This window comes from Pleurodeles waltl, chromosome 11 (genome assembly GCF_031143425.1).
Source record: "Pleurodeles waltl isolate 20211129_DDA chromosome 11, aPleWal1.hap1.20221129, whole genome shotgun sequence".
NCBI classification, from domain to species: Eukaryota; Metazoa; Chordata; class Amphibia; order Caudata; family Salamandridae; genus Pleurodeles; species Pleurodeles waltl.
The window spans coordinates 124,232,069-124,244,757 of record NC_090450.1 but is presented as its reverse complement, the minus strand read 5'-3'; the positions used below and the strand labels follow the sequence as shown (position 1 = coordinate 124,244,757).

General features: G+C 45.8%; 1 protein-coding gene across 2 annotated transcripts in view; it reads left to right on the top strand.

Annotated features, from left to right (window-relative positions):
* Positions 1 to 12,689, top strand: part of NMD3 (NMD3 ribosome export adaptor) — a 167,043-nt gene that overhangs the window by 53,501 nt on the left and 100,853 nt on the right. For both annotated transcript variants that reach the window (XM_069213234.1, XM_069213235.1), the window contains exon 10: positions 2,701 to 2,818. In XM_069213234.1, the coding sequence (XP_069069335.1) occupies positions 2,701 to 2,818 (118 nt within the window). The remainder of the gene's footprint in view (positions 1 to 2,700; positions 2,819 to 12,689) is intronic.

Genomic DNA, 12,689 nt, shown 5'->3' with positions numbered 1-12,689 from the left:
TCTATTTTGTGGTAGTGTGGTCGAGCAGTAGGCTTATCCAAGGAGTAGTGTTAAGCATTTGTTGTACATACACATAGACAATAAATGAGGTACACACACTCAGAGACAAATCCAGCCAATAGGTTTTTGTATAGAAACATATCTTTTCTTAGTTTATTTTAAGAACCACAGGTTCAAATTCTACATGTAATATCTCATTCGAAAGGTATTGCAGGTAAGTACTTTAGGAACTTCAAATCATCAAAATTGCATGTATACTTTTCAAGTTATTCACAAATAGCTGTTTTAAAAGTGGACACTTAGTGCAATTTTCACAGTTCCTAGGGGAGGTAAGTATTTGTTAGGTTAACCAGGTAAGTAAGACACTTACAGGGCTTAGTTCTTGGTCCAAGGTAGCCCACCGTTGGGGGTTCAGAGCAACCCCAAAGTCACCACACCAGCAGCTCAGGGCCGGTCAGGTGCAGAGTTCAAAGTGGTGCCCAAAACACATAGGCTAGAATGGAGAGAAGGGGGTGCCCCGGTTCCGGTCTGCTTGCAGGTAAGTACCCGCGTCTTCGGAGGGCAGACCAGGGGGGTTTTGTAGGGCACCGGGGGGGACACAGGTCCACACAAATTTCACCCTCAGCGGCGCGGGGGCGGCCGGGTGCAGTGTAGAAACAAGCGTCGGGTTCGCAATGTTAGTCTATGAGAGATCTCGGGATCTCTTCAGCGCTGCAGGCAGGCAAGGGGGGGATTCCTCGGGGAAACCTCCACTTGGGCAAGGGAGAGGGACTCCTGGGGGTCACTTCTCCAGTGAAAGTCCGGTCCTTCAGGTCCTGGGGGCTGCGGGTGCAGGGTCTCTCCCAGGCGTCGGGACTTTGGATTCAAAGAGTCGCGGTCAGGGGAAGCCTCGGGATTCCCTCTGCAGGCGGCGCTGTGGGGGCTCAGGGGGGACAGGTTTTGGTACTCACAGTATCAGAGTAGTCCTGGGGTCCCTCCTGAGGTGTCGGATCTCCACCAGCCGAGTCGGGGTCGCCGGGTGCAGTGTTGCAAGTCTCGCGCTTCTTGCGGGGAGCTTGCAGGGTTCTTTAAAGCTGCTGGAAACAAAGTTGCAGCTTTTCTTGGAGCAGGTCCGCTGTCCTCGGGAGTTTCTTGTCTTTTCGAAGCAGGGGCAGTCCTCAGAGGATGTCGAGGTCGCTGGTCCCTTTGGAAGGCGTCGCTGGAGCAGGATCTTTGGAAGGCAGGAGACAGGCCGGTGAGTTTCTGGAGCCAAGGCAGTTGTCGTCTTCTGGTCTTCCGCTGCAGGGGTTTTCAGCTGGGCAGTCCTTCTTCTTGTAGTTGCAGGAATCTAATTTTCTAGGGTTCAGGGTAGCCCTTAAATACTAAATTTAAGGGCGTGTTTAGGTCTGGGGGGGTTAGTAGCCAATGGCTACTAGCCCTGAGGGTGGGTACACCCTCTTTGTGCCTCCTCCCAAGGGGAGGGGGTCACAATCCTAACCCTATTGGGGGAATCCTCCATCTGCAAGATGGAGGATTTCTAAAAGTTAGAGTCACCTCATCTCCGGACACCTTAGGGGCTGTCCTGACTGGCCAGTGACTCCTCCTTGTTATTCTCATTATTTTCTCCGGCCTTGCCGCCAAAAGTGGGGCCTGGCCGGAGGGGGCGGGCAACTCCACTAGCTGGAGTGTCCTGCTGGGTTGGCACAAAGGAGGTGAGCCTTTGAGGCTCACCGCCAGGTGTGACAATTCCTGCCTGGGGGAGGTGTTAGCATCTCCACCCAGTGCAGGCTTTGTTACTGGCCTCAGAGTGACAAAGGCACTCTCCCCATGGGGCCAGCAACATGTCTCGGTTTGTGGCAGGCTGCTAAAACTAGTCAGCCTACACAGATAGTCGGTTAAGTTTCAGGGGGCACCTCTAAGGTGCCCTCTGGGGTGTATTTTACAATAAAATGTACACTGGCATCAGTGTGCATTTATTGTGCTGAGAAGTTTGATACCAAACTTCCCAGTTTTCAGTGTAGCCATTATGGTGCTGTGGAGTTCGTGTTTGACAAACTCCCAGACCATATACTCTTATGGCTACCCTGCACTTACAATGTCTAAGGTTTTGTTTAGACACTGTAGGGGTACCATGCTCATGCACTGGTACCCTCACCTATGGTATAGTGCACCCTGCCTTAGGGCTGTAAGGCCTGCTAGAGGGGTGTCTTACCTATACTGCATAGGCAGTGAGAGGCTGGCATGGCACCCTGAGGGGAGTGCCATGTCGACTTACTCGTTTTGTCCTCACTAGCACACACAAGCTGGCAAGCAGTGTGTCTGTGCTGAGTGAGAGGTCTCCAGGGTGGCATAAGACATGCTGCAGCCCTTAGAGACCTTCCTTGGCATCAGGGCCCTTGGTACTAGAAGTACCAGTTACAAGGGACTTATCTGGATGCCAGGGTCTGCCAATTGTGGATACAAAAGTACAGGTTAGGGAAAGAACACTGGTGCTGGGGCCTGGTTAGCAGGCCTCAGCACACTTTCAATTGTAAACATAGCATCAGCAAAGGCAAAAAGTCAGGGGGCAACCATGCCAAGGAGGCATTTCCTTACATAAAGGTATTAGGATTTGTTTCCCAGGGTTGTACAATAAATCATAAAAAGGGGTTTATAGATTGTGACAGAAATGCCACTTGTGATAAGACTTTGTTTTAAGAAATTGATATCCTTTTTCCATAGGACAATTTAGTTTGTCTCGCTCCAAGGCTGGCTCAGAGTCTTGGGAATATGGGCCAGATTTGCATATGTGCTCGCGTGACAAGCACCATCCACCTCATTGACCCCAACACGCTGCAAGGTAAAGTCTGTCGTTTCTATTTGTTTGAGCATCTTAATATTTTAATGACAAATATTCTTTGCTTTCAACCTTTGCATGGTGGCTGCACACAAAATACGTTTGGCTTTATCCTTCTAAGTTTACCCAGCATTGGATCTTCTGTGAAGCAGCATGCTCCAGAACACTTGTAAGACCAAAAACAAATTCATTTTTATTAACCTTTCAAACTAATTAAGGAAGTGCTTAAAATAGTTTCATATAACATTGAGAGAACACATTGTTGCACTGCACCTAGGTAGCATTGTGGTATGCATTTTCTGTACAGTTAAGTGAGGGTTTTCTTGAATTTATGCCAAAGCTTTAAACAGCCTTGTTTCATTTTTGGTTGCAACGTTTTCTATTGACTAGAGTTTTGGTGCTGCATTTTATGATTTGTTTACCAGCTCTTGTGTTTCAAGGCTTGTCTAGTTTGCCATTAGGCTCTATCTGTACTGGACAATTATGGTGTATCCCATCATGTATGATGAATCTGGTGACTGGTGACTTAGGCAGTGAGTGTTGGTCAGGAAGAAAAGTTGCTTGTTGATGTAAGTAATTCTAAAGAAGCAAACATAACGCTGGGCTGTCTTTTCAGCTTATCAAACACGCTAAGACTAAATGGCTTGTGCCTGAGCAGTGACAAAACAGCTCGTTGCTAGATGAGAATACCTATACCAAATTACGTAGGTGCAGCCGCACTTAGCTGGGTCAGTCACCCCACCTTTTTGAGGAGGCATGAAGTTCTGCTATGCTTTTTGTTTCTGTACTACACTTTGATCCCTGGATCCAGACCACTGTAAAAAACATGTACACTGATCTCTGTATGCCCTTACAAAAAATTGCCTTATGCAAATGATCGAGCATCATAAACTAATTTCAGCAGTGGAGTGTGGTGCTATGTACTCAGCCATATATTGGAGTCATTGAAAGAAAAAGCTGTTCACAAGCTCCAGTTGATATAAGGCCTCACAATTTGAGTTGTTTTAATTTTGAGAAAAAATGGCCATGTGTCTGCCATGAGTGATTAGTTGGCTCATCGGAGTCTAGAATATCAAATTCAACACAGAGCCAATAGAATAACCCTAGAACACCAAATAACCCATTTATCTTCAGCAACCAGTCAGACTCATGTGTGCCTCTCTTAATGAAAGGTTCACCTTCCAAAATGTAGTTTATCAAATTTTGGAGCAGAACACTGGGTATATCGTTTTCTAATCGTCTGATTTTACAAAATGACCTTGCAAGCTTTTGAGTGTAGTGCATTCTCAAACTACATGCTTCAGTATAGACTATGATCATAGCTGCTGGATCTTTACAATTTTTTACTTGAATGCTTTTAAGAGAGGGTGACAGGTGCATAGTGGTAATGTTTTTAAGCCAATATCACAATCACAATATCACAAAATAAAATGATGGATGGCGTGTTGAAACTGTCGCGTAGGCTCTCATTATCCTAATGAGACTACTGGATTTTTGGGCGGCAAGATCGTTCACAGTGTGGGGGACTAAGTCTGACCCACGGTGAAGGACCCTTGTCACCCCAAATCTGGGTTTTGCTCCGGCTAACTAGCAGTGCCTCATCTCTCCCGAAGGGAAGAGGCAATTGGGCAGCCGAGCGCATGACATCTTAGTACTTCCCAGGGAAGTCGTGGTTACTCAAGTCACAACCGGTTCTCTCATATACAGTGCGGTCTCATATATAAATGACAAAGGCAGTTTAAGTTTTAAAGATTGGTTTAATAAAACGACTGCAGTTTAGATAGCAAAGGGTGAGCTGCAATAACCAGAACTACACAACACAGTAGGATTAAAATAGTAACAATGAGAGTGAAGCACAAGAATAAGGCTATCATAGTGCAACTAGATTAAGTTCTCTCTAAGTTATATTTTGAGCACAGCATGTGAAGCTCTAAGCCTGCTTTTCAGGTTCCCCCGGGAGGACATCAACCCTCATACCTGAGCAAAGGCCTGTAATCTGCATCAGCATCTGCAACGGGGCAGTCAGCATCTAGTTGTAGGTTTCTGGTCGGAATCTCCCTCCGACGTGTACTGGGACTAGAAAGTGTTTGTATAACTAACAAGCAGATGTTCCAAGAAAACGTCCCTACGTAAGAATGCGTGTTTTCTACGAACACTAGAGACTAAACTTCTACCACGTTTACCGGCAATGTACCAGACTATAGCCTTGACTGAAGCACAGGGTGAGCAAGAATGCATTGTTTGAGAACACAGTGCTGAACTAAGCTAAACAGTGCAATAGAAATAAATAAAACAAGACCGTAAAACTGGTTATTGAAAAATAACAATGCAAGGCTAAATAAAATGTACCTAGGGCAAAGTGCACAGAGGCCTAATATGTTAATCTAACGTGCATGAAGCTACATTAAAAAATGGCCACACTACAAAACTTTTCAAACACCCACCCCCAGTCACAGATCTGGGTTTAATCCATTGTTATTTTGCTTGCCACATCAACCCAGTTTGAACCCAGCTATATGCAAATCACTCTTGACCCTGCTCCCTAAGGGAGCAGTCCAGCCTGAACTGCCAAACCAGGTCCTCCCTTTACAGGATTCAAGCATCGTGGGACCAGTTTCAGGGTATCACCCGTGATCAGCCAGGGTAACTTGAATCCAGTTGCGTAGCAAGCAAGGGACCCACGTCTGGGCATACCCTAGACACTTAAGGTGCACAAACAGTTCGGTCTGGACTGTTCCCAAGAGGAACAGGGTCAAGACTGATTTGCACAGGCTGGGTCCAAACTGGGGTGGCATGGTGAGCAAAACAAAGATGGATTAAACTCAGAATTGTGACGGGGGTGAATGTTCGCATTGTTCAGCACTGCGTCCATCATCTTTTTGTGTTGGTAACGTTGTCCTAAGTGGGAAGGGTATGCCCAGATGTGGGTCCCGTGCTCACTGTGCCACTGGATTCAAGCTAGCCTGGCTGATGAAGGTGATATTGTGAAACCAGTCCCAGGATACTTGTTTCTGGTCCAGGCAGGACCTGCCTTGCCAGTTTGGGCTGGACTGTTCCCACGAGGAACAGGTTCAAGACTGATTTGCATATGGCTGGGTCCAAACTAGGGTGGCATGTTGAGCAAAAGAACAATGGATTAAACCCAGATCTGTGTTGGGGGTGAGTGTTTGCATTGTTCAGCACTCCATCCATCATCCTTTAGTGTTGCTAATGTTTTTAAGCCACCTGTCGAGTTAAAAGCATTCAGATTCTTATTTGTGCCCTTCAGTTTGTGACTAGTTGCTTTTTCAGAGGTGATGAAGGAGACCAGTGCTTATTAAATTCTGAGATAATTGCTTTCCCCTTGCAACCTCTTCAATCTTTTTTTTTATTTTTATTTTTTTATTTATATTCCTGTCATTTTCTGGCCTATTGCTCCTTGTCTATCAGAGAAATACTTGCATTTCATCTTGTATGTGAGGAAACCACTTTGTGTACTGTTTAAGGCAGTTATGCATGACTTAATTTTGCATGCATTGTTTAGATTTCATTTTGCATGTAAATCAAAACTATGTGATATAAAATCTGAGTCTTGGACGCTTAAGGTTTTTAGTGTGCTTACTTGAATATGGTAATCTAGGCTATCAGAAGATTGTAGCACTTCTACCTTTCTGTTGTGCTACGTGGGTTTGTTTAAATGATTTTGGGTCAGCAGAGAATAAGACTAATAAATGCTTTATCTTGGTGCTCTTGGCCCTCCGTGTGTGGGTCTAATTAGGTTCATAATTTCTGTACGTAAACTGTGCCACCATCACTCTACCCGGAGAATATTGGCACAGACTGGATTGAGCATCTTTATGAAATTGCCACGAGTCTCGGGTCCAAATGGTTGATGAAAACCTTTCATTATCTTTTGATTAAACATATGAGGCTGCAGTTTTAATGGTTTGTCTTGCTTGTGATCCTGTGTAGTTTAACAGCTGTATCAACATGGCACCCAGAAAGGTACCCACTGCTCTCCTTGTATCTGCAAAACACATTTGTAGAGGCCAAGGACCCAACACACTAACCTAGTGTGAAAAGTATTTTTTGAAAGCCTTGTGCCTTTACACTTTTTGTGTGAAATTGCAGTCTTTATACTTAACAGCCAGACCCATGCCATCAAAAAACCATTTATGATGGGAGATTACACTCCCTAGATTTCTATGCTTGTTAAGGTGTCCTAGTAAAGGATTCCTGGTGCTGGTCTCCTCACCTACCACATGTGAGAATTTGAGGGCGACCTACAGGGTCAGTCTTCTAATTGGTTGTTAGTCTGTACATTCTTCAACATTTGGGGTTAGTATGATAAACTATTTCAATACAGGTGAAAACTGCAAAGTATCTTAAAGATGCTTATTTTAGTAGTACACATCACAATAAGTATTTTTACTCTACATCCTGAATTGTGCCTCGGTTCCTAAATAATTAGTAATGCCCAACTCATTTATACTCCTTTTTATAATATTTATAAGGCTGATATCCTGATAGGATTTGAACCATTTGCTTGCATTTCTTTTGGTGGAGTCTTTAAAGCCTTTTATTTTTACTTCTGGTTGACAAACCATGCTATAATGCGTTACTGCAATGGCGTGCTGTTGTGAAAGGGTCTCCCACATAGTATGAGAACACAGAATAAATGAACAAATAGAGATCCTTTATCAGCAACTCATGCGCATTTCATCTTTATGAAAAAGAGTTGCCCTGTTTTCACTATTCAAAACTGGGCTGGAGTCCCGAAGAAGATTCAGTGAAATATTGCTTAAGTTTAAAGATCTGAAAAAGATTTCTTTGACAGGGGTTGAACTTGTATGTATGGCACCATTCTCTCAGAGAAAGTGATGTGCCCTCTATCCTGTTATGATGTGAGACCTGACGGCCTTTGGTATGGTCTTCCCCCAACATTGTTGCCTTCTCTCTTCCTTTTTGCTGAAACCTGTTTTGATGTCCTTAAAACTCTGTGCATTTAACTACTTCTAGCCAGTGGTAAAATGATTGTGCGCTCTCCTTTAAACATGGTGAATTGGGTTACACCCAATTGCCATATTTAATTTACTTGCAAGTCCTTAGTAAAGCAGTAATGCATGTGCCAAGGGCCTGTAAATTTAATGTTACTAAGGGGCCCGCAGAACTAGTTGCGACACCCCCTTAAGTAGCCCTTTAAAACATATCTCAGCCCTGCCATTGCAGCCTGCGTGTAGTTTTAAACTGCCAATTCGACCTGGCAAAATAAACATTTTGCAAGGCCTAAAATTCTCTTTTTAATTCATATGTCCCCTCCTAAGGCTGGCCCTAAACAGCCTATAGGGCAGGGTGCAGTGTATTTAAAAAGTTGGACATGTACTTATAACTTTTTTATTTCCTGGTGGTGAAAACTTAAATTCATTTTTCACTACTATGAGACCTACCTCTCCCGTAGTCTAGTATTGCATTTACCTTATTACATTTTGTAGGAAGTTGGCTCTGTATGCACTATTTCAAAGTAAGGAATAGTATGCACAGAGTCCAAGGGTTCCCCTTAGAGGTAAGATAGTGGCAAAAAGAGATAATACTAATGCTCTATTTTGTGGTAGTGTGGTCGAGCAGTAGGCTTATCAAAGGAGTAGTGTTAAGCATTTGTCGTACACACGCAAGCAATAAATGATGAACACACACTCAGAGACAATTCCAGGCCAATTGGTTTTTGTATAGAAAAATATATTTTCTTAGTTTATTTTAAGAACCACAGGTTCACATTTTACATGTAATACTTCAAATGAAAGGTATTGCAGGTAGGTACTTTAGGAACTTTGAATAATCAAAATAGCATATACAGTCTTCACATAAATCACATATAGCTATTTTAAAACTAGACAGTGCAATTTTCACAGTTCCTATGGGGAGTAAGAGTTTGTTAGTTCTTGCAGGTAAGTAAACCACCTACGGGGTTCAAGTTTGGGTCCAAGGTAGCCCACTGTTGGGGGTTCAGAACAACCCCAAAGTTACCACACCAGCAGCTCAGGGCTGGTCAGGTGCAGAGGTCAAAGTGGTGCCCAAAATGCATAGGCTTCAATGGAGTAGGGGGTGCCCCGGTTCCAGTCTGCCAGCAGGTAAGTACCCGCGTCTTCGGAGGGCAGACCAGGGTGGTTTTGTAGGGTACCGGGGGGGGGGGACACAAGTCAGCACAGAAAGTACACCCTCAGCAGCACGGGGGCGGCCGGGTGCAGTGTGCAAACACGCGTCGGGTTTGTAATTGAAATCAATGGGAGACCAAGGGGCCTCTTTAGCGATGCAGGCAAGGGGGGCGCTCCTCGGGGTAGCCACCACCTGGGCAAGGGAGAGGGCCTCCTGGGGGTCACTCCTGCATTGGAGTTCAGATCCTTCAGGTCCTGGGGGCTGCGGGTGCAGAGTCTTTACCAGGCGTCGGGATCTGGGAAGCAGCAGTCGCGGTCAGGGGGAGCCTCGGGATTCCCTCTGCAGGCGTCGCTGTGGGGGCTCAGGTGGGCCAACTCTGGCTACTCACAGTCTCGTAGTCGCCAGGGAGTCCTCCCTGAAGTGATTGTTCTCCACAAGTCGAGCCGGGGGCGTCGGTGCAGAGTAGCAAGTCTCACGCTTCCGGCGGGAGATGCAGTTGTTTTTAAAGTTGCTCCTTTGGAAACAAAGTCTTGGGTGAACAGGGCCGCTGTCCTCAGGAGTTTCTTGGTCCTTCTAGAGCAGGGCAGTCCTCTGAGGATTCAGAGGTCGCTGGTCCCTGGGGAAAGTGTCGCTGGAGCAGTGTCTTTAGAAGTGGGGAGACAGGCCGGTAGAGCTGGGGCCAAAGCAGTTGGTGTCTCCGTCTTCTCTGCAGGCTTTTTCAGCTTAGCAGTCCTCTTCTTCTTAGGTTGCAGGAATCTGAGTTCCTAGGTTCTGGGGAGCCTTTAAATACTAAATTTAAAGGCGTGTTTTAGGTCTAGGGGTTAGTAGCCAATGGCTACTAGCACTGAGGGTGGGTACACCCTCTTTGTGCCTCCTCCCAAGGGGCGGGGGTCACATTCCTATCCCTATTGGGGGAATCCTCTATATGCAAGATGGAGGATTTCTAAAAGTCAGTCACCTCAGCTCAGGACACCTTAGGGGCTGTCCTGGCTGGCCAGTGACTCCTCCTTGTTATTCTCATTATCTCCTCCGGCCTTGCCGCCAAAAGTGGGGCCGTGGCCGGAGGGGGCGGGCAACTCCACTAGCTGGAGTGCCCTGTGGTGCTGTAACAAAGGGGGTGAGCCTTTGAGGCTCACCGCCAGGTGTTACAGTTCCTGCAGGGGGAGGTGTGAAGCACCTCCACCCAGTACAGGCTTTACTAGCCACAGAGTGACAAAGGCACTCTCCCCATGTGGCCAGCAACATGTCTCGAGTGTGGTAGGCTGCTAGAACCAGTCAGCCTACACAGGTAGTTGGTTAAGGTTTCAGGGGGCACCTCTAAGGTACCCTCTGGGGTGTATGTTACAATAAAATGTACACTGGAATCAGTGTGCATTTATTGTGCTGAGAAGTTTGATACCAAACTTCCCAGTTTTCAGTGTAGCCATTATGGTGCTGTGGAGTTCGTGTTTGACAGACTCCCAGACCATATACTCTTATGGCTACCCTGCACTCACAATGTCTAAGGTTTTGTTTAGACACTGTAGGGGCACAGTGCTCATGCACTTGTGCCCTCACCTATGGTATAGTGCACCCTGCCTTAGGGCTGTAAGGCCTGCTAGAGGGGTGACTTATCTATACTGCATAGGCAGTGTGAGGTTGGCATGGCACCCTGAGGGGAGTGCCATGTCGACTTACTTGTTTTGTCCTCACCAGCACACACAAGCTGGCAAGCACTGTCTGTGCTGGGTGAGGGGTCCCCAGGGTGGCATAAGACATGCTGCAGCCCTTAGAGACCTTCCCTGGCATCAGGGCCCTCGGTACCAGGGGTACCAGTTACAAGGGACTTTGTGAAACAAAAGTACAGGTTAGGGAAAGAACACTGGTGCTGGGGCCTGGTTAGCAGGCCTCAGCACACTTTCAAATCAAAACTTAGCATCAGCAAAGGCAAAACGTCAGGGGGTAACCATGCCAAGGAGGCATTTCCTTACACATTTCTTAAGTGCTAGTGCTTGCTTGGGAATAGGTCTAAATTTTGTGTTTGGTCTCTAAAGAATAATAATTTAAAATGATTAATGATCAAGTTGGATTTAAGTAAATTCTGAAAATGCCAATTCTAGAAAGTTGGCATTTTCTTGTCCAAAGCATAAGATGCCTCCAGCCTGTGTCCTGGGTCAGATGACGTAATATGACAGTTGAGCGTTTGTGTTTTCCTCCCAGACAGTGAGACAAAGTGGGACTAGATGTTGGTAGAATGCGCTTCCTGTCAGAATGGGAGTGTTGGAGGTGTTCCCTGCCCCACTTAAATTGCAAAGGGGCTGCCTCCAGCACACTCACCAAAAACTTGACACCTACCTATTGTCACCCTAGACCCTGGGCAGGGAAAGTAGGAAATTTCCCGAACCAGATGTTGGGGGGGGGGGGGGGGGGGGGGAGAGAGAGAGAGTCTAGATTTTTATTTCACTTCAAAGGCTCGCACCAGGTATAAATATTGGACCTTCAGACCAACTCTTTAGTTCTCTCCTGTACCTTTGGAGGTAAACAGTAAAGCAGCCTTATAGTTCAGAGGACTGCCCTGTTGGTTGAGGCCTGCTTTCTACCTCAGAACACTACACTGTTGTTAATAAAAACAAAAATGCCCTGCTGCACGAGGCCTGACCTGCTGCACAAGGCCTGCCCTGCTGCTTGCTCCCAGGACTACCTGAGTGACTCCAAGGTCTAGTTGGCTGGCTTCCTGTCCTGAGCTACAGGGACACAGAAAGCTCCAACGACCTTGAATCCGCATCTGGACCATTCCTGAAATGAGCCCTCCGCCCACCCCGCCGAAGTGTCCATGCAGTCATGGACATTCGGAAGCAGGGCTAAAGGTTTCTAAACAGCTAAGAAACAAAACTTGTGACTTAAAACATTTTCAACTAAGAAGTGGCCTCGGAACCGTCCGAAAACCGGGACCTACCTGATCTTCAAACCGCCCTGGGTGTATCACCAATGAGCCTACCATCACAGTAGCTCCTTTTATGTTCTTCTCTGCAGCAGCAAATCCTATTCGGCAGTACCTCTTCTACATGTTTTCTGGCCTCTTGAAGCCCTCCTCAGCTGTAGCCTGCAGCTTCGTCCTGCTAAAGATTTTCGAAGTCCATAAAACTGACAAAGTCCACAATCAAAATCTTCACTGTGACTTCATCTGGCGGCTCAGCAATGAATCCTCCTCCGTGGACTTTGCCCACTGCCTTCCCCACTGAACTTTACCTTCTCAGACATTTTTCTTTGAAATTTCTTCTAAGTCCGAAGGTAAGCTGAGACCAGGCCCAATCCACTTCATGTTTTTGGACTGCGATCCATCATAATCGGCTATATCTTTCACCTTTTGTCCTGGTATTGCGCGACAATGTCCGCGGTTGGAGCTTTGTTCTTAAAGGTGCTAGTCTTCACTAAAAAAAAAAAAAAAAATCCAGGTCTACTGATTTGATTTAAATTCATTTTGATGTCACTTTATTTTTCAAAATGTGCTGTATTTTTCCAAATTGGTGTGGGATTATTTTACTTTATTACTGTTGGAGTCCTGCATAAATACCTTGCATATTGCCTCCAAGTTTAACCTGACTGCTTTTGTGACAAGCTGTCAAATTGTTATGCACTGGTTAATTTAGAGAGTTTTTGAGGTTCATCCTGACGGAGATTGTGGCTGCTGCTTGAGAATGGTTAACACTCCCTTTGACCAAAAAGCCAATTTCCTACAATATGCTAATTTTACTTGTATTGA